Source organism: Heterodontus francisci, chromosome 4 (genome assembly GCF_036365525.1).
Source record: "Heterodontus francisci isolate sHetFra1 chromosome 4, sHetFra1.hap1, whole genome shotgun sequence".
In the NCBI taxonomy this organism is placed as follows: Eukaryota; Metazoa; Chordata; class Chondrichthyes; order Heterodontiformes; family Heterodontidae; genus Heterodontus; species Heterodontus francisci.
In genome coordinates, this window is record NC_090374.1 from 117,306,473 (window position 1) to 117,327,648 (window position 21,176).

General features: G+C 45.1%; 1 protein-coding gene across 2 annotated transcripts in view; it reads right to left on the reverse strand.

Moving 5' to 3' along the window:
- The window catches only part of gkap1 (G kinase anchoring protein 1), a 56,303-nt gene extending 38,183 nt beyond the window's left edge, over positions 1-18,120 (reverse strand). For both annotated transcript variants that reach the window (XM_068030024.1, XM_068030023.1), the window contains exon 1: positions 17,555-18,120. In XM_068030024.1, the coding sequence (XP_067886125.1) occupies positions 17,555-17,815 (261 nt within the window). In that variant the 5' untranslated portion in view covers positions 17,816-18,120. The remainder of the gene's footprint in view (positions 1-17,554) is intronic.
- Between the last annotated feature and the right edge of the window lie 3,056 nt (positions 18,121-21,176).

Genomic DNA, 21,176 nt, shown 5'->3' on the forward strand with positions numbered 1-21,176 from the left:
CAAGTGGCTGAGGGGTAGACTGGCCAGTGGGGCAGAGAAAGTAGCTGGCGGGAGGAGCGAGTGGCAGAGATCGAGCAAGGTGAAGCGGCGATTGAAGCAGGGTACGGTTCGGGTGAATGGAGACGGCTATTGAGGGGTGAGGATGTCATTGCGTGGTGACGTTATGCGCACATTCATACTGGCAGGCTGGCAAAATGTTCGCATGCATTGACGACATCCGCGATTGCTCTGCGCATGCTCTGCATTGTCAGGAGTTGCTTTGTTTCCAATGAGGTTTTTTCTAAAATCTTCTAATGAAATTCAAGGTACTACATGCCCTCGGTTGACGTTGAATGGCTCATTAACGAGGATCATCTGGCTAATCTACTCAGTTAGCCAAAGCATTGTTCCGGCTGGGCTTTGTTAGACTTTTCGTCTCCAGATCAATCTACCAGTGTTTCATCTGTAAATTGCATTAGCTATCTTGGCTGCTAGTTTTTCTAAAAGTTAACTTGTAGGACTTTTCCATTAAAAGTATAATGTGTTCGAACTGATGAAATTAATATTTCCCATTTGGCATATAGAGTTTTCCTGATACTTCAAAAACTCTTCCCCTCTCTGCCCTTTACACTGTTACTATTCCAGTGTATATTAGGATAAACTAAAATCCCCCATTATAACTACTCTATGGTTTTTGCACCTAATTTCCTTGCAAATTTGTTTTTCTATATATTTCCCATTAGTTGGTGGCCTATAGAATAGTGTAATGGTATCTCTATTGTTTCTTAGCTCTAACCTCTAACCAAATAGATTATGTCCTTAACCCTTCTAGGATATCCTCTCTCGCCAGCATTGCAATATTCTCCTTATTCAAAACAGCCATCCATCTTCCTTTCTTTCCTTCCCTATCTTTCCTGAACAACTTGTATCCAGGAATATTTAGTGCCCTGTCCTGTTCTTTTTTGAGCCAGGTCTCTGTCATTGCCACATCATCATACTTCCACGTGGCTATCTGTGCCTGCAACTCACTAACCATATTTACCACACTCCAGGTGTTCCCATGCATGCACTGCAAACCTAATTTAGACCTTTGCATTCCCTCTGACTCTGACCCCACCTAATACCTTATGACATCTTACTCTTGTGCTATCTGTCTCCTCCAATTCTTTGTGAACCTTGTTTTTCCTCTCTAATGTTACTTCCTGGTTCCCATCCCCGCCAAGTTAGTTTAAACCCTCCCCGACAGCACTAGCAAACCACTCCGCTAGGACATTGGTCTCAGCTCTGTTCAGGTGCAACCCTTCCGACCTACACAGTTCCCATCTCTTGCAGAAACTATCCCAATGTCCCAGTGATCTAAAGCCCTCCCTCCTGCACCATCTCTTCAGCCACACATTCATCTGCTCTCTCCTCCTATTTCTATACTCACTAGCGCATGACACAGACAATAATCCAGAGATTACCAATTTGAGGTCTTGCTTGCTAGTTTCTTTCTTAGCTCCCTAAAATCTGCCTGCAGGTGCTCATCCCTCTTCTGAACTATGTTGTTGGTACCAGTATGGACCACGACTGCTGGCTGTTCACCCCGCCCCGAGAGTGCTATGCAGCTGCTGAGTGACATCCTGGACCCTGACACCAGGGAAGCAACTTACCATCCTGGATTCATCAGCAGGTCTGGCAGCGTCTGTGGAGAGAGAAGCAGAGTTAACGTTTCAGGTCAGTGACCCTTCTTCAGAACTGGTAGATATAAGAAATGTAAAAGATTTTAAGCAAGTCAAGTGGGGGTGTGGCATGAGATAACAAAAGAGGTGTTGATAGGACAAGGTCACCAAATAGCTGACCAGAAGTTCATGGAGCAAAGGCAGGCAATATGTTAATGGTGTGCTGAAAGACAAAGCAGTTTCTCCGTCTCCTATGCATCACTCTGACGATGCTATCTTCCATGATAATGCTTCTGATAGGTCTTCCTTTTTCCTCAACCGAGGATTCCCCCCCCCCAGTGTGGTTGACAGGGCCCTCAACTGTGTTCGGCCCATTTCCCGCACCTCTACCCTCACCCCTTTCCCTCCCTCCCAGAACCGCAACAGGGTTCCCCTTGTCCTCACTTTCCACCCCATCAGTCTCCATATCCAAAGGATCATCCTCCACCATTTCCGCCACCTCCAGCGTGATGCCACTACCAAACGCATCTTCCCCTCCCTTCCAGTCAGCATTCTGAAGGGATTGTTCCCTCCGCGACACACTAGTCCACTCCTCCATTACCCCCACCACCTCGTTCCCTTCCCCCTGCAATTGCAGGAGGTGTAATACCTGCCCATTTACCTCCTCTCTCCTCACTATCCATGGCCCCAAACACTCCTTTCAGGTGAAGCAGCAATTTTCTTGTACTTCTTTCAATGTCGTACACTGTATTTGCTGCTCACAATGTGGCCTCCTCTACACTGGGGAGACCAAACGCAGACTGGGTGACTGCTTTGCGGAACACCTCCGTTCAGTCCGAAAGCATGACTCCGAGCTTCCGGTTGCTTGCCATTTCAACACAATCCTGCTCTCATGTTCACATCTCTGTCCTGGGATTGCTGCAGTGTTCCAGTGAACATCTCATTTACCAATTAGGCACGCTCCAGCCTGCCAAACTGAACATTGAGTTCAATAATTTCAGAGTATGACGGGCCCCCCACTTTACTTTTATTTTTAGTTATTTTTTTCCTTTTTGTGTTTATTTTATTTTAGTTTGTTCAGTTTGTTTCTACTGTGCCTACCCACTGTTTATTTTCATGTTTGTGCTTGTGGCTGTTCAGTTGTCAGTCCATTAACACCCTATCTGTACTAATGCTTTGTCTTTCAGCACACCATTAACATATTGTCTGCCTTTGCTCCATGACCTTCTGGTCAACTATTTGGTGACCTTGTCCTATCATAGAGTCATAGAGAGATACAGCACTGAAACAGGCCCTTCGGCCCACCAAGTCTGTGCTGACCATCAACCACCCATTTATACTAATCCTACATTAATCCCACATTCCCTACCACATCCCCACCTTCCCTCAATTCTCCTACCACTTACCTACACTAGGGGCAATTTACAATGGCCAATTTACCTATCAACCTGCAAGTCTTTGGCTGTGGGAGGAAACTGGAGCACCCGGAGGAAACCCACGCGGTCACAGAGAAAACTTGCAAACTCCGCACAGGCAGTACCCAGAATCGAACCCGGGTTGCTGGAGCTGTGAGGCTGCGGTGCTAACCACTGCGCCGCCTATCAACACCTTTTTGTTATCTCTTGCCCCAACCCTGCTTTACTTGCTTAAAATCTTTTACATTTCTTATATCTGCCAGTTCTGAAGAAGGGTCACTGATCTGAAACGTTAACTCTGCTTCTCTCTCCACAGATGCTGCCAGTCCTGCTGAGTATTTCCCGCGTTTCTTGTTTTCATTTCAGATTTCCAGCATCCGCAGTATTTTGCTTTTATCATCCTGGATTCATGTCTGCGGCTGCAGAAACACCTTTCTGTTATCCTAATTATGGAATCCCCTATCACTATTGCTTTCCCAATGTGCAGATATTAGTTTTTTAACATTAATATATTATTGATACATATAGACAGAGTTAATATTTCAAAAATGTTCATCTTATAGTTGAAGTTCATTGCTGAATTTCAAATCAGTGGACAGCAAATCCTGGGAAGCAAAGTAACCTCATGCTCAAATTTTCAACGTGTCCCCAGCATGTGAAAGTCCACATCAGGAGCACAAATTTATGAAAATCAATCTTATATTTTTATCTCTCTCTTGTTGGCTTTACATGCAAATACTATGCGAATCCTTTTACAAAGGTTCACTGATCCTCAGCACAAGGTTCACAGTCAAAGAACAAAGAACAGTACAGCACAGGAACAGGCCATTCGGCCCTCCAAGCCTGCGTCGATTTTGAGGCCTGCTTAAACTAAAACCTTCTGCACTTCCGGGGACCGTATCCCTCTATTCCCATCCTATTCATGAATTTGTCAAGGTGCCTCTTAAACGTCGCTATTGTACCTGCTTCCACCACCTCCCCTGGCAGCAGTCATTGGTTAAAACCAGAAATAATCGACTAAATCATCACCACTACATCTTTGGGAATTGATTTGGGTGGGAGGTTTTTTTGTGACAGATGATTTGAAACAGTTATTATAATTGGTATTTTCACTGCCTCTTGTACACTATATGCAAAATTGTGGCACTCAGGCAACAAAATGCTCTACAAACAATAAGTACAGGGATGCAACAACCACTTGCCCTGGAAATGATCATATTAATTACAAAGTATACAAATAGGCATTTTGATTCAGAACACTCAATAAACATTTTGCAAAACCATGCCGTATTTTAACAAGCACAAATTCAAATTGTAGAATCAGAATTCTACATTTATTCTACACAATGTCTTAGAAGTATCCTATGTGGTGGGTTTTAGGGGGACTGGGAGGATGAGGGCAGCAAAGAGTGAGAGTTTCTGACCTTTTAACTCCTACAGCAAGGTTTTCAATATTATCAGTCTGGCACCAAGGGTCTCTTTCAGATGGCAAGGCAGTGAACCGGAGGCAAGTAGCCTGGCATTTGCCAGGTACACAGCATGTAGAGAGAAAATTATCCAAATATGGAAAATTAGTCAAGGCTCATGGGCACTTTTAAATTAACCTTGCTGAGATGACCACAACCTAGAAACAAACTATAGACAGACTTGCACTTATATTTTAAAAATATATGCAATGAATACAAGGACAGGGCAATTAATTTATGCAAGTAATTATACTTCCATCGAGATAAATCAGAAAATTAGATAGAAAATCTTGGCATAAGCAGTGTTTTTAAAAATGTATATAAAATCTCAGCTTGAAATTTAAAAACTGCTCATTTAAAAAAAAGTATAAGCTGTTTCTTTCATCTCTCCATATCTATTACCGAAGTAGTAACATAACAGCAAGGAAATTTTACATATTGCATTCTTCAAATGTATTTTCATCAGCTGGCAAGCACAAACCCATAACCATGTGTTAAGCGTCTCCAAACCAAGCTATGTAGAAATCCAGATCCAATATGAGGTACACACTTCACCTCCCCCGCCCGCCCCCCAAAATACACATCAAACCGACTCAAGTGCAAACAGCTAAGGTGTGACAACACCCAAGTGTGCACACTGGTTTTGATTTGGAGTTTAAATAAAACTGTGCACCCCAACACCAAAAAACACTGGCAAACTGTCTGGTCTTTGTTGTGCAGCTGAAATCACCATCAGAATCACTATACCCATTCCATTGTTACTTGGAATATACTGAAAACAATTTCAACCTGTAGTGACACGTTAACCCCTCAGATGTCACGAGACAGCCAGGCTAGTTGCTCAACCAGTCATTCCCCGGAGTATTGTGGACATGCCTGGCTCAGATATCAGATTGCCAGATATGCTATTGCAGTTACTGTAACACTAATGAGACTCCACTTACCTCCTCCTTGCCTCCTGCAACACTCTCTTATCCCCATGGGTGAATTGTCAATTGTTGGTTATTATATAGCTGCAGGTTTCAGTGGACATCAGATGCCAGGAGCTCATCACACATGTGACACATCTCACTATAAAAACCATGTGAGTGTATTGTCACTATCCTGGCCCTGGGATTAACGCACACCATGCGCTACCAAACGGTGGATCCAGTAGTTGCAGATGCAGAGATGCTTGCCTTTCTGCAACCAAATCATGGTGGGCACTTAACCTTGGATGCACAAGTGCATATTCTCATACCTCCAGGTAATTTGTTCTAGCAGCTGTTGTTCCAAAGTCAGAATTTCCTAATCAGACATCAAGTAAAGTGGAAGATTTATACAGGATAGATTGCAATATGCCATTAACAGTTTGGGCATCTTTGGATGCCAAAGTCCAACCCTCCATCAGGCTGACTCATCATCAACTGGGGTATTTTAGGAGCTTTGACAAATAGGTTCGACTGCCGTGATGCTGACCCACCCTCCAGGGTATTCAATGACAGGTAGCTGTAGGCTGGAGTTCACGTTCCCTGCAACCATTTTTCTTTTATGCACAAATCCTGGTCCTGGATCTTTCACATGCCCTTAATTGCATGTCTAGGTGTTCAGAACCCTGAGTGAGAACTGCTTTGACACATCACACAAGATGAACCTGGATTGAAATTTTGGTGTCAATGAAGAAAGATAGGAAAGACTAAAGTCTGCACAAAGATTGGAGCAGCCACTGCACAGATTAAAGTCCTGAGTTAAACAATTTGATGAGAGGAAGCAGACTCTACAGATGCTTTAAAGGCTAATTAGAACTAATTAGAAAGGAACTGGTTCGATTTTTCTCTAGAGAGAAATAAGGAACGCAAGATGTGCTTTTTGAAGATCACCACGTGTCATACGTCTCAGGGGAACCCACTGATTTTTGTAAGGGTTTTGACCTGGTACCTCATGCCGCTGTCATGAATTTTATGGTCAAATTTTGTATTATATTTAGAGTGTGTATTCTAATTTCAACAAGTGTATTCCAGATGAATGCTGTGGGATTCTCCACTGTGAACTTATTTGATGTTCTCAATGATGGAGTTTTGCAGCATCACAAGGGAAGGATTTCAGACTAAGTTCAAAGAATCTTAAAGTATTGCATCACTCCTTTTGATATTATTCTGTTGAACACTGCTCACTGTTGTCAAGAATGGATTAACCAATGGAATATGGTACTGAATACTTCCAATTATGATGATAGGGCTTTGCACAGCTCAAGGTACTGATCGAAGGTATAAGGGATATCTATTCCAACTGTTGATTCATATCAGTACCTGGGGCCTTGTGGAATGCAACTTCAGCCCAGACTTCAGGACTGTGCTGAATGGATAAATGGATAATTGTGGAACCCGAGTATTTTGCCTGCAAAAACACACCCCTATTTGAAAAAGATTAAACTTGCTAATAATTATGATGCAACAGTAAAAGATTGTATAAATTCGAGTGCAAGTACATTTATAATTTCTTAAAATCCACAGAAAAAACCTTGGAATATTTATACAGCCAAAACTGATCGATTCTGCAGAAACTAAAAAAACGTACTGGTAGCTGTCGAATTTGAATAGGGCATTAAACTTGGCAGATTTATATTGTGCAATGTGTGTTGGCCTCTGGGTTACATTCCAGGGAGAATACAGAGCACCAGCTGCGAAACTGAAGCAACTGCGCATGTGCTCATGCTCAAAAAGCCACAATTACATGTTTATGACTATGGATGTTGTGAATTGTCAGGGAAGGTTTCCAAGAGTCACCAATGCGATCCCTTTAGCCCCCGCAATTTTGCAAAGAATCTTTTGTACTTGTATGTGAATGTGAAGATTTTTATCCTGTTATATCTATGCGAACAGACCCTTTCTATGTTGGAGGGAGGGGTGCTATGATTTAATTTAGTTAACCATTTTTCACAGTGAAACAGGAACATTTGTTCATGGTTCTTTATTTTGAAGAGTGTTTTGCCTGATCAGGACTTCAGCATCAACGTGTATGTTGATTAGAACCCCAGAGAGAACCTGAACGTTTCTGAAGCCTCATAGTAGAGGATCTCACATCCTTTTTTCATTCATTTCATGCTCTTTTTATTCTGGCAGCAGGAAAATCAAACACAAGTTTTGACTATCATGATAAAGACTCTAAAAGTGGAGGTGAGGTGAGAGTGACTGCCCTTGACATCAAGGCAGCATTTGACTGAGTATGGCATCAAGGAGCCCTAGCAAAACTGAGGTCAATGGGAATCAGGGGGAAAACACTCCGCTGGCTGGAATCATATCTAGCTCAAAGGAAGAGGGCTGTGGTTGTTGGAGGTCAATCATCTCAGCTCCAGGACATCACTGCAGGAGTTCCTCAGGGTAGTGTCCTAGGCCCAACCATCTTCAGCTGCTTCATCAATGACCTTTCCTCCATCATAGGGTCAGAATTGGAGATGTTCGCTGATGATTGCACAATGTTCAGCACCATTCGTGACTCCTCAGATACTGAAGCAGTCCGTGTCGAAATGCAGCAAGACCTGGACAATATCCAGGCTTGGGCTGATAAGTGGCAAGTAACATTCGCGCCACACAAGTGCCAGGCAATGACCATCTCCAACAAGAGAGAATCTAAGCATCTCCCCTTGACATTCAATGGCATTACCATTGCTGAATCCCCCACTATCAACATCCTAGGGGTTACCATTGACCAGAAACTGAACTGGAGTAGCCACATAAATACCGTGGCTACAAGAGCAGGTCAGAGGCTAGGGAATCCTGAGGCGAGTAACTCACCTCCTGACTCCCCAAAGCCTGTCCACAATCTACAAGGCACAAGTCAGGAGTGTGATGGAATACTCTCCACTTGCCTGGATGGGTGCAGCTCCAACAACACTCAAGAAGCTCGACACCATCCAGGACAAAGCAGCCCGTTTGATTGGCACCCCATCTACAAACATTCACTCCCTCCACCACCGACGCACAGTGGCAGCAGTGTGTACCATCTACAAGATGCACTGCAGCAATGCACCAAGGGTCCTTAGACAGCACCTTCCAAACCCGCGACCTCTACTAACTAGAAGGACAAGGGCAGCAAATACATGGGAACACCACCACCTGCAAGTTCCCCTCCAAGTCACACCCCATCCTGACTTGGAGCTATATCGCCGTTCCTTCACTGTCGCTGGGTCAAAATCCTAGAACTCCCTTCGTAACAGCACTGTGGGTATACCTACCCCAAATGGACTGCAGTGGTTCAAGAAGGCAGCTCACCACCACCTTCTCAAGGGCAATTAGGGATGGGCAATAAATGCTGGCCTGGCCAGTGACGCCCACATCCCATGAATGAATAAAAAAAAAGGTTGTGTATCAAGAGAGTAGCAAACACTTATGGGATCGCAGTTTACAGGATTGGATTCCTGCAGCCTCTATGAAAATTTTCATCCAGAGGTTAGCATTGTCACTAGTCTCGAGACTTTTTGTCTTCACGATTGAGACCATCAGAACATCTCTGGCGTCATATCCTCTTCCTACCAATTTCTGGCTCTTCCCAAGTCACCCATCCATTCCAGCCTCAATTCTTTTCCATTCTGCAGTTTCTCTACCACCTGCTCCATGAAGCTCATCTCTTCCATGAGTGTGACAACCTATCCCCCTAAACCACTTGATACAGAGAAACTATTCCACTGGTGGGGAGATCCAGAACATGGGGACATAATTTTAAAATTTGAACTCAGTGATTTAGAGATGGTATCAGGAAGTTCTTTTTACATGAACAAGTAGTTCATGTGTTCTGGATCTCTCTCCCAAAGGCTGTGGATGTTGGGTGAACTTAATTTTTAACGAGTGAAATTGTTAGACTTTTGTTAGGTATGGGCATCAAGGGATAGGCATCAAAGGCTGGTAATGGAGTGGAAGCACAGATCAACCATGATCTAAAGGAATGGTAGAATAAAAGCAAGATACTACAGATGCTGGAAATCTGAAATAAAAACGAAGTGCTGGAAATACTCAGCCGATCTGGCAGTATTTGTGCAGAAAGAAACAGAGTTAACATTTCAGGTCTGTGACCTTTCACCAGTTCTGATGAAAAGTCACAGACCTGAAAAGTTAACTCTGTTTTTCTCTCTCCACAGATGCTGCCAGACCTGCTGAGTATTTCCAGCACTTTGTTTTTATTACTGAAGGAATGGTAGATGCGAAGGGCCTGTTTCTGTGCTGTATAACTCTATGACTCTACAACAGGCTCGATGGGTGGAATGGTCGACACCTGTTCCTATGGTTGCACTGGCCAAAGTTACAAATAATAACCTTCGTGACTGAAGCTATGGTACAATATCCCTTTATTTCTTACCCCACACAATCACTTCCAAAATCCCTCCAAGATCTATGTTTGGCCCATACCCTTGCTCATCTACATGCTGCTCCTTATTGATATCATCTCCAGGCATGGGATCAGCTTCCATATGTATAATAACACACAGTTCTATCTGTTCATTACTTCAATCAACTCCATGATCACCTCTACACCATCTGATATTAAGCCATGGTTTTGATAACTTCTTGCAACTGCAAGTGTGGTAGATGAAAACCATCACTTTTGACACAAACTCCACTTGCCACCAACTCCACCCTCCTCCCTGTCCATTCATTCAAACTGAACTAGATACTGTAAAACCTTAATAGTCCTGTTTAATCCTGAGCTGAGTTTCAAACCCCACATCTTATCCGTTACAGAGGCTGCTCAGTTCCACCTGCGCCCTGTCATGCAGGCCCCCACCTACCAAGAATGAGGCACATTAATTTCACCACATAGACATTAAATTTCAAATTGTTGCTGGGAAGAAGAGAAGGCCTGAGACAAGGGGTTGCCAAGTCCCTGGCTGGAAAGACAGTTTTGCATATTAACACAGTGTTTGAAAGGACAAGACAATTCACAAAGCCAGAAGTGGTTATACCAGTCAGTCATGTGACTACCCTGCTGGCCAACTTGGGGAGTTTTAAATTGTAGAGACAGTGTGTGAACTGGCAGAAAGCTTTTTGCTCCTAGACTGAGAAGAACTCTCCTGGCTGGCTCGCCACAGCCTCGCCTGCCTGCTCCCATCTCTTTCTCACGGAACTCCAAAAACCCACTGAAGACACACGAACCCCAAGAGAGAAAAGTCTCCTACAAGTGAACAAGGTTTAAGAAAAATACTGGGCCCCAACGACAAGCAAGGTCTCTACAGTGAGCTCGAAGACCTGTAACAAAAACTCTTCAGATATTGCCTCAAATTTTTCTACTTTATTTCTTCTGCTCTTTTCTGACCCTATCTGCATGCATGTATCGTGTATGCATGCTAGCCTGGGCGCGTCGTGTTTCCGTAGGCATTAACCGAATTAGAACTTAAGTTTAATAAAATTTCACTTTTCTTCTTTAAACCTAAGAAAGCCTGTTTGTGCTGGTTTCTTTGCCTTATAATTGGAAAGCGGTGAACAAGGATTCACCAAGGGGGTGCTAAAAACACGGTGTGTTTAAAATAAAACCCTGTTACAATAAGACCGGGTGAAGGCTGAAAGGGACCCTGGACCTCTTTCTCAACTGGTCGTAACAACCCCTACCTCAGCCCTTCCAGCACAGAAATTCTTAACTCATGCTTTTTTACCTCTAGATTTGATTTGGCTATTGTTCTCTGCACTGATCGTCCATCCTTCAGTCCCCATATACTTCAACTAGTCCAAAACACAGCTGCCCATATCTTGTTCCACCTGCCTATTGCCAAATTTAATTGGTTTCTGTTTGCAATGTGTTAAATTTAAAATCCTTGTCTTGGTCTTCAAATCACTTGACGCTCTCAGCATCCTACTGTTTCACGACTCAAATGTTCTTTTCAGAGAGCGCAAGTTTCGAAAGACAAATTTAGAGTTAGTTTTACAGTTAGGTGGTTTTATCACAATTTGAAAATTTCATACACCTATTAAGCTTGATTGCTATAGCAATGTAACTAGTTTCCTGACAAATTTGAGACAGTATATTTGAGTTAAATAACTCCAAACCAGAATGTCCAAACAATAAAATCGATTGCAAACTTGTGAAAAACGCCACTTAAAGCTATATGATGTAGTTACATAGCTACTGAAGCTTTATCTTGAGTGAACACCAACAATGTAGTACAAACATCACAAGAGAAACTAATGATGAGACACTCAAATGCTGCGTTTAGATATTTGTAAACCAGACTTTCAATTTCCAGTGTATTTCATTTTTAGTTGAAATTGTAAACAATAAGAATTGCCCCAAGACTAGCACCTGTTCAGTTTTGGATTTCTGAATTGTTAGTGCTGCATTTAGAAATTTCTAAAAACATAAAGCAGAAGTCTACTCTGTAAAACAGAAGATGTCCATTTTTCCATTTGCTTTGCTGCTTTATGAAGAGCAAGGTTTGTCTTTAATATTTTCATAATTCATTATCAGTGCTCCATCCCTGTTTCTCTCCCTTCTCCTAGTCCACAGGGTCAAACTTCCTCCAAGATTCACCCCTGTACCATGAATTCACAACTTTCCCTATATCTTCTATCTCTCCTCATACCCTCACCAAGTTCATCTTGTCTGTGAGACCACCCTCTACTCTCTAAACCTGATCCCCAATCAACTCCTGACCTCCCAACTTCCTTTCTTGATCCCATGTTTGCTGATATTGCTAATGTTTCTCTCTACTTAGGTACTGTCCCTCTCTTCTTCAAATCTGCCATCATTATCCTTCTCCTCAAAAAGACAACCCTTGACTCCACTGTCCTTGCAAACTACTGCCCCATCTCCAACCTCCCTTCCTCACCAAAGTCCCCGAAAGTGTTGTCGCCTCCCAAGTTCTTTCCCATCTTTTCTGGAACTCCACATTTGAATCCCTCCTGTCAGGTTTCTGCCCCTGCCACAGTTCCGAAACGGCTCTTAACAAAGTCACAAGTGGCATCCTATGTAACTGTGAGAAAGATAAACTATCCCTCCTTGCCCTGTCTGCAGCCTTTGATACAACTGACCACACCATCCTCCTGCAATGCCTCTCCACCATTGTGCAGCAAGGTGCGACTATATTTGCCTGGTTCTATTCATATCTATTTGATCAAAATTCAGTTAGTTAGTTTTAACATAATTATGGAAAAGGACAGAGACAGAATAGGAGTTAGAGTTCTCAATTGGGGCAAGGACAATTATACTAAACTGAGGACTGATTTCGCAAAAGTGGACTGGAAACAGCTGCTTGAAAGTAAATCAGTGTCACAGCAGCAGGAGGTATTCAAAGAGGAGATTCAAAGGGTTCAGAGTAAACATGTTCCCACAAAGAAAAAGGGTGAAACGGCCAAATCTAGAGCCCCATGGACGTCAAGGAGCTTACAGAGTAAGATAAGGCAGAAAAGGAAAGCTTAAATCCGACACTGACAACTCAATACTACAGAAAGCAGAGAGGCATATAGAAATTAGAGGGGTGAAATCAAAAAGGAAATTAGGAAAGCAAAGGAGAGGGCAAGAAAGAGTATTGGCAAGCAAAATCGAGGTGAACCCAAAGATGTTTTATGAATACATAAGAGTAAGAGGATAACTAAGGAGACAGTAGGGCCCATAAAAGAGCAAAAAGGTAACCTATGTAGGAGCGGAAGATATTGGTATGTTTCTTAAAGAATACTTTGCATCTGTCTTCACAAAAGAGGGGGATGATGCAGATATTGTAGTTAAGGAGAAAGAGCGTGAAGTATTGGATGTGATAAACATAGGGAAAGAGGACGTATTAATGGGATAAGCATCCTTGAAAGATGATAAATCACCATTGCCAGATGAAATGTATCCTAGGCTGTTAAAAGAAACAAGAGAAGAAATAGCGAAAGGTCTGACCATCATTTTCCAATCCTCACTGGATACAGGTGTAGTGCCGGTGGATTGGAGAACTGCTAACATTGTACCTCTATTTAAAAAGGGTGTGAGGGATAGACCGAATAATTACAGGCCAGTCAGTCTAACCACAGCAGTGGGCAAATTATTGGAATCTATTCTGAGAGACAGGATAAACTGTCACTTAGAAAGACAGAGGTTAAGCAAGAATGGTCAGCATGGATTTGTTAAGGGAAGATCTTGTCTGACCAACTTGATCGAATTTTTTGAAGTAACAAGGAAGATAGATGAGGGTAGTGCAGTTGATGTGGTCTACATGGACTTTAGTAAGGCTTTTGACAAGGTCCCATATGACTGGTTCAAAAAAATAAAATCCCCATGGGATCCAGGGAAATGCAGCAAGGTGGATATGAAATTGGCTCAGTGGCAGGAAACAAAGGGTAATTGTTGAAGGTTGTTTTTGCCACTGGAGGGGTGTTTCTAGTGGTGTTCCGCAGGGCTCAGTACTGGGTTCCCTGCTTTTTGTGGTATATATTAACAATTTGGATGTAAACGTAGGGGGCATGATCAAGAAATTTGCAGACGATACAAAGATTGGTCGTGTGGTAGATAGCTGTAGGCTGCAGGAAGATATTGCTGGTCTGGTCAGATGGGCAGAAAAGTGGCAAATGGAATTCAACCCGGAGAAGTGTGAGGTGATGCATTTGGGGAGGTCAAATAAGGCAAAGAAATACACAATTAATGGGAAAATACTTAAGTGTAGAGGAAGTGAGGGACCTTGGAGTGAATGTGCACAGATCCCTGAAGGTAGGACAGGTCAATAAGGTGGTTAAGAAGGCATATGGAATCCTTTCCTTTATTAGCCAGGATACAGATTACAAGAGCAGGGAGGTTATGCTGGAACCGTATAACTCATTGGTTAGGCCACAACTTGAGTACTGTGTGCAGTTCTGGTCACCTCATTACAGAAAGGATGTAATTGCATTAGAGAGGGTATGGAGGAGATTTATGAGGATGTTTCCAGGACTGGAAAAATGCAGCTATGAGGAAAGATTGGATGGGCTGGGGTTGTTCTCCTTGGAACAGAGAAGGCCGAGAGGAGATCTAATTGAAATGTACAAAATTGAGGGGCCTGGATAGAGTGGAAGTGAAGGGTCTATTCACCTTAGCAGAGAGGTCAGTGACTAGGGGGCATAGATTTAAAGTGTTTGGTAGAAAAATTAGAGAGGAGATGAGGAAAAACTTTTTCACCAGAGGGTGGTGGAACTCACTGCCTGAAAGGGTAGTTGAGGCAGCAACCCTCAACTCATTCAAAAGGAGTCTGGATATGCACCTCAAGTGCTGTAATCTGCAGGGCTACGGACCAAATGCTGGAAGGTGGGATTAGAAAGGATGGATCGTTTTTCGGCCGGCACAGACACGATGGGCCAAGTGACCTCTTTCTGTGCCTTAAACTTTCTATGATTCTATGTATCTAACAACATGCAATTCTACCTCATCACCACCTCTCAATTCCTCCACTGTCCCTAAATTGTCACACTACTTGTCCGACATCCAGTCCTGGATAAACAGAAAATTCCGACAAGTAAATATTGGAAAGATCAAATCCATTGTCTTCAGTCCCCACCACAAACAATTCCCTAGCCACTGACTCCATCCCTCATCCTGGGAGCTGTCTGAGACTGAACCAAACTGTTCACAACCTTGACATCAGCTACATCATTGGCATCTACCCGGCAATGTGGAAAATTACCCAGGTATGTCCGGTGCACAAAAAGCGGGACAAATCCAACCCGGCCAATTACCGCCCTATCAATCTACTCTCGATTGTCAGCAAAGTGATGGAAGGTGATGTTGACAGTGCTACCAATCAGCACTTGATCAGCAATAACCTGCTCAGTGATGCTCAGTTTGGGTTCCGCCAGAGCCACTCAGCTCCTGACCTCATTACAGCCTTGGTCCAACATGGCAAAAGAGCTGAACTCAAGAGGTGAGGTGAGAGTGACTGCCCGAAACATCAAGGCAGCATTTGATCTGGTATGGCATCAAGGAGCCCTAGCAAAACTGGAGTCAATGGGAATTGGGGGAAAACTCTCTGCTGGTTGGAGTCATACCTAGTACAAAGGAAGATGGTTGTGGTTGTTGGAGGTCAATCATCTCAGTCCCAGGACATCACTGCAGGAGTTCCTCAGGGTAGTGTCCTAGACCCAACCATCTTCAGCTGCTTCATCAATGACCTTCCTTCCATCATAAGGCCAGAAGTGGGATGTTCGCTGATGATTACACAATGTTCAGCACCATTCGCGACTCCTCAGATACTGAAGCTGGCCATGTCCATATGCAGCAAGACCTGGACAATATCCAGGCTTGGGCAGATAAGTGGCAAGTAACATTCACATCACACAAGTACCAGGCAATGACTATCTCAAATAAGAAAGAATCTAACCATCTCCCTTTGACATTCAATGGTGTTACCATTGCTGAATTGGCCACTATCAACATCCTAGGGGTCACCATTGTCCAGAAACTAAACTGCACCAGCCACATAAATCCTGTGGCTACAAGAGCAGAGCAGATCAGATCAGAGGCTGAGAATTCTGTGCGATTAACTCACTTCCTGTCTCCCCAATGCCTGCCACAACATCTACAAGGTACAAGTCAGGATTGTGAAGGAATAGTCTCCACTTGCCTGGACAAGTGCAGTTCCAACAACACTCAAGAGGCTCGACACCATCCAAGACAAAGCAGCCCACTTGATTGACACCCCATCCATCTCCTTCAACATTCACTCCCTTCATCACCAACGCACAGTGGCAGCAGTGTGCCCCAAAATCAAGATGCACTGCAGCAACGTACAAAGGCTCCTTTGACAGCACCTTCCAAACCCGCGACCTCTACCACTTAGAAGGACAAGGGCAGCAGTTGCACGGGAACACCATCACCTGCAAGTTCCCTTCCAAGTCACACACCATCCTGACTTGGAACTATATCGCCATTCCTTCACTGTTGCTGGGTCAAAATCCCAGAACTCCCTTCCTAACTACACTGTAGGCGTACCTACACCCCAACGATTACAGCGGTTCAAGGCAGCAGCTCATCACCACCTTCTCAAGGGTACTTAGGGATGGGCAATAAATGCTGGCCTAGCCAGCGACGTCCACATCCCATGAATGAATAAAAAATATATCTGACCCAGAGATGAGCTGCTGACTATGTATCCACGTCATCACTAAGACCACATGTTTCCACCTCTGTAACGTTGTCTGACTCCACCCTTGCCTCAGATCATCTGGTGCTGAAACCCTCATCAATAGACTTATCTATTCCAAAGTAGTCCTAGCTAGCTTCCCACATTCTACCATCCATAAACTTGAAGACATGTCCTTAGTCGCACCAAGCCCTGTCCACTCATCGCCTCTGTGCTTACTTACACTGGCTCCTGGTTAAACATCTCAATCTTAAAATTCTTAAAAATTCTCATTTTTATTTTCAGATACTTCCCTCTCCCCTATTTCTAATTTCCTCCAGCCCTACCTCCCTCTGAGATATCAGCTTTCCTCTAATTTGCACATTCTTGATCTTAATCACGCCACCACTGGTGGCTGTGCCTTAAACTGTCTAAGCCCCAAGCTCTGGAATTACCCTCCCTCAACCTTTCTACTTCTCTTCCCCCTTTATGATGCTCCTCAAAACCTTCCCCATTGACCAAGCTTTTGGTCATCTGCCCTAATTTCTCCTTAGGTGGCTCGGTGTCATATTTTGTTTGATAACGCTCCTGTAAAGCGCCTTGGAACGCTTTACTAAATTAAATACACTATATAAACAGAAATTGTTGTTGCTGTTACAGGAACACTACACTGACACCTTAAAAAGCCCGATTTGTTTATTTGAAAACAGCTCTGCATGTTTGAAAAGACTTTTTCAGTTCGCCTCGCTCCTCGGTTTTCATTATAACTCTCAATTTATTTTTACCACAGAAAAAAACTTGCCCATAAAGATCAGTCCCCACAACTTACAAAGCATGAACAAAAAATGTACAATGCAGGAGTTTCTTCTTTCACCTACTAAATGGAAGATATTGAGTCTGGCATGTAAACATTAGACACAACTTGAGACTGATCTTTTTTCACCGGACTCACTGCTACTCCGTTTTCTGCAAAGGTCGGCCTGCGCCTGGCTCCTCTACTCTTACCTCATTTGCTTCACTTTGCTGTTGCTCTTTCTTCTTCTTCCTTTTTTGTTTCTTTTTCTCGTTGTTGCCGCCGCTGGCCCCAGGCTGGCTGCTGTTGTTTTTCTTGGCTGTTCCGCCTCGGGCACCTCTCCCGATCCGGTTGCTGGCGCTGTTATTCCGCCCAGAGTCCGAATCAGAATCGGACGAATCACCCTCCACCCGGAGCAAAGCGAAACGAGAGGCGGTGGAGCGGTGCGAGGCCGATCCGACTGCTGCCGCCATGACGAGCGCTGAAACAGAAAAACAAGAAAACGACAGGCGGCGAGGGGGATATCCAAGTGGCGACAGTCGGAGTAAAATTCCCCCAGCGCTGCGGGTGCGGCCGGGATCCGTGTGTGTGTGAATACCGGACGCGGTCCCTGTGTGTGTGTGTGAATACCGGACGCGGTCCCTGTGTGTGTGTAAATAGCGGACGCGGTCCCGGTGTGTGTGTGTGTGTGAATAGCGGACGCGGTCCCGGTGTGTGTGTGTGTGTGTGAATAGCGGACGCGGTCCCGGTGTGTGTGTGAATACCGGACGCGGTCCCGGTGTGTGTGTGTGTGTGAATACCGGACGCGGTCCCTGTGTGTGTGTGTGAATACCGGACGCGGTCCCGGTGTGTGTGTGTGAATACCGGACGCGGTCCCGGTGTATGTGTGTGTGAATACCGGACGCGGTCCCGGTGTGTGTGTGTGTGTGAATACCGGACGCGGTCCCGGTGTGTGTGTGTGTGTGTGTGAATACCGGACGCGGTCCCGGTGTGTGTGTGTGTGAATACCGGACGCGGTCCCGGTGTGTGTGTGTGTGAATACCGGACGCGGTCCCGGTGTGTGTGTGTGTGTGTGTGAATACCGGACGCGGTCCCGGTGTGTGTGTGTGTGAATACCGGACGCGGTCCCGGTGTGTGTGTGTGTGTGTGAATACCGGACGCGGTCCCGGTGTGTGTGTGTGTGAATACCGGACGCGGTCCCGGTGTGTGTGTGTGTGAATACCGGACGCGGTCCCGGTGTGTGTGTGAATACCGGACGCGGTCCCGGTGTGTGTGTGAATACCGGACGCGGTCCCGGTGTGTGTGTGTGTGTGTGTGAATACCGGACGCGGTCCCGGTGTGTGTGTGTGAATACCGGACGCGGTCCCGGTGTGTGTGTGTGAATACCGGACGCGGTCCCGGTGTGTGTGTGTGTGTGTGTGTGTGAATACCGGACGCGGTCCCGGTGTGTGTGTGTGTGTGTGTGAATACCGGACGCGGTCCCGGTGTGTGTGTGTGTGTGAATACCGGACGCGGTCCCGGTGTGTGTGTGTGTGTGAATACCGGACGCGGTCCCGGTGTGTGTGTGTGAATACCGGACGCGGTCCCGGTGTGTGTGTGTGTGTGAATACCGGACGCGGTCCCGGTGTGTGTGTGTGAATACCGGACGCGGTCCCGGTGTGTGTGTGTGAATACCGGACGCGGTCCCGGTGTGTGTGTGTGTGAATACCGGACGCGGTCCCGGTGTGTGTGTGTGTGTGTGAATACCGGACACGAAGCGCGAGGCGGCGACAGCCGAGTTCCAATGGAACTAACCCTGAGACATTCGAGCCACTTGCGCATAGGCGCGCGCACATAAACCACCAGCACAGCATCAGTGCAATTTGTAGTTTGCTTGCTGTTGCCACGTTAACATAAAAGGACTTTGGGGGCTATATCCCCTCCTCGCTGTAGTGCTTGGAGTTTAGACACTACAGAGCCTCCGAAGTGACCAGTTTGGGTTGTTGAGCTGCAGCACCAGGTTAACCCACCTTAGTAGAGCATGCCATCTTGGTAAAGAAGTTACAGCACAATAAGTACAGATGCCCCAGGACGATTAAGCCTCTGATCACCAATTCAATTCACTCCTGAGACTGATTTAAAAAGGCTGTGTGCCGTTTTGCTGGCTGGTACTGCAATTAACGTTCTGTCCGAACAGCGACCAGCTGAAGAGAAGTAAAGAAGTTGTTGGTAAGTATTGCGGCCGGGGGAGGGGTGGTGGTGCGGGGATGGTTATAGGCTCCACTCTTGACCTTATTTGACTGCAAAAGGGAAAGGGTTTATTTCTTTTTAAACAGTGGTTGTGACTACCACCTCAGTGAGTGTTTTACTTTTTATCTTTAATGTGATTGTGAAAGAACCAATCGGACAGGTTTTCTTGAGTTTAAATGAAAGAGGTGAGTTTATTATACTTAAACCAATTTAGAAAAAATAAATTTTCACTACACATTCATGCACACATTCACATGAGAATCTCTCTCTCACACACACACACACACACACAAAGAGATTACAAAGAGAAAAGTAGATTTTGTAATTAAAAACAAGAAATGCTGGAAATACTTAGCAGGTCTGGCAGCATCTGTGGAGAGAGAAACAGAATTAACGTTTCAGGTCAGTGACCCTTCTTCAGAACTAGCAGAATGTGAAAGGTTTTAAGCAAGTGGTGGGGCAAGAGATAACAAAGGAGAAGGTGTAGCAAGGACAAGGTCACAGAGAATAACCAACCAGAAGGTCATGGAGCAAGTAGATTTTGTGGTTGGATTCTTCTTCTTCTTCTTTGGCCTCCTTGTCTTGAGAGATAATGGGTAAGCGCCTAGAGATGGTCAGTGGTTTATGAAGCAGCGCCTGGAGTGGCTATAAAGGCCAATTCTAGAGTGACAGACTCTTCCACAGGCGCTGCAGATAAAATTGGTTCTCGGGGCTGTTACACAGTTGGCTCTCTCCTTGCCAACTGCTAAGTCTCTTCGACTTGCCACTCTTTAACCCCACCCTTATGGCGGTCCACCAGCTCTGGCGATCACTGGCAACTGACTCCCACGACTTGTGGTCAGTGTCACAGGACTTCATGTCGCGTTTGCAGAGGTCTTAAAAGAGGAGACATGGACGGCCGGTGGGTCTGATACCAGTGACGAGCTCTCTATACAATGTGTCCTTGGGGATCCTGCCATCTTCCATGCGGCTCACATGGCCAAGCCATCTCAAGCGCCGCTGGCTCAGTGGGGTGTATATGCTGGGGATGTTGGCCGCCTCAAGCACTTCTGCATTGGAGATACGGTCCAGCCACCTGATGCCAAGGATTCTCCGGAGGCAGTGAAGATGGAATGAATTGAGACGTCGCTCTTGACTGACATACGTTGTCCAGGCCTCGCTGCCATAGAGCAAGGTACTGAGGACACAGGCTTGATACACTCGGACTTTTGTGTTCCGTGTCAGTGCGCCATTTTCCCACACTCTTGGCCAGTCTGGACATAGCAGCAGACGCCTTTCCCATGCACTTGTTGATTTCTGCATCTAGAGATAGGTTACTGGTGATAGTCGAGCCTAGGTAGGTGATGTCTTGAACCACTTCCAGAGTGTGGTCGCCAATATTGATGGATGGAGCACTTCTGACGTCCTGTCCCATGATGTTCGTTTTCTTGAGGCTGATGCTTAGGCCAAATTCATTGCAGGCAGCCGCAATCCTGTCGATGAGTCTCTGCAGACACTCCTCTGTGTGTGATGTTAATGCAGCATCGTCAGCAAAGAGGAGTTCCCTGATGAGGACTTTCCGTACTTTGGTCTTCGCTCTTAGATGGACAAGGTTTAAAAACCTGC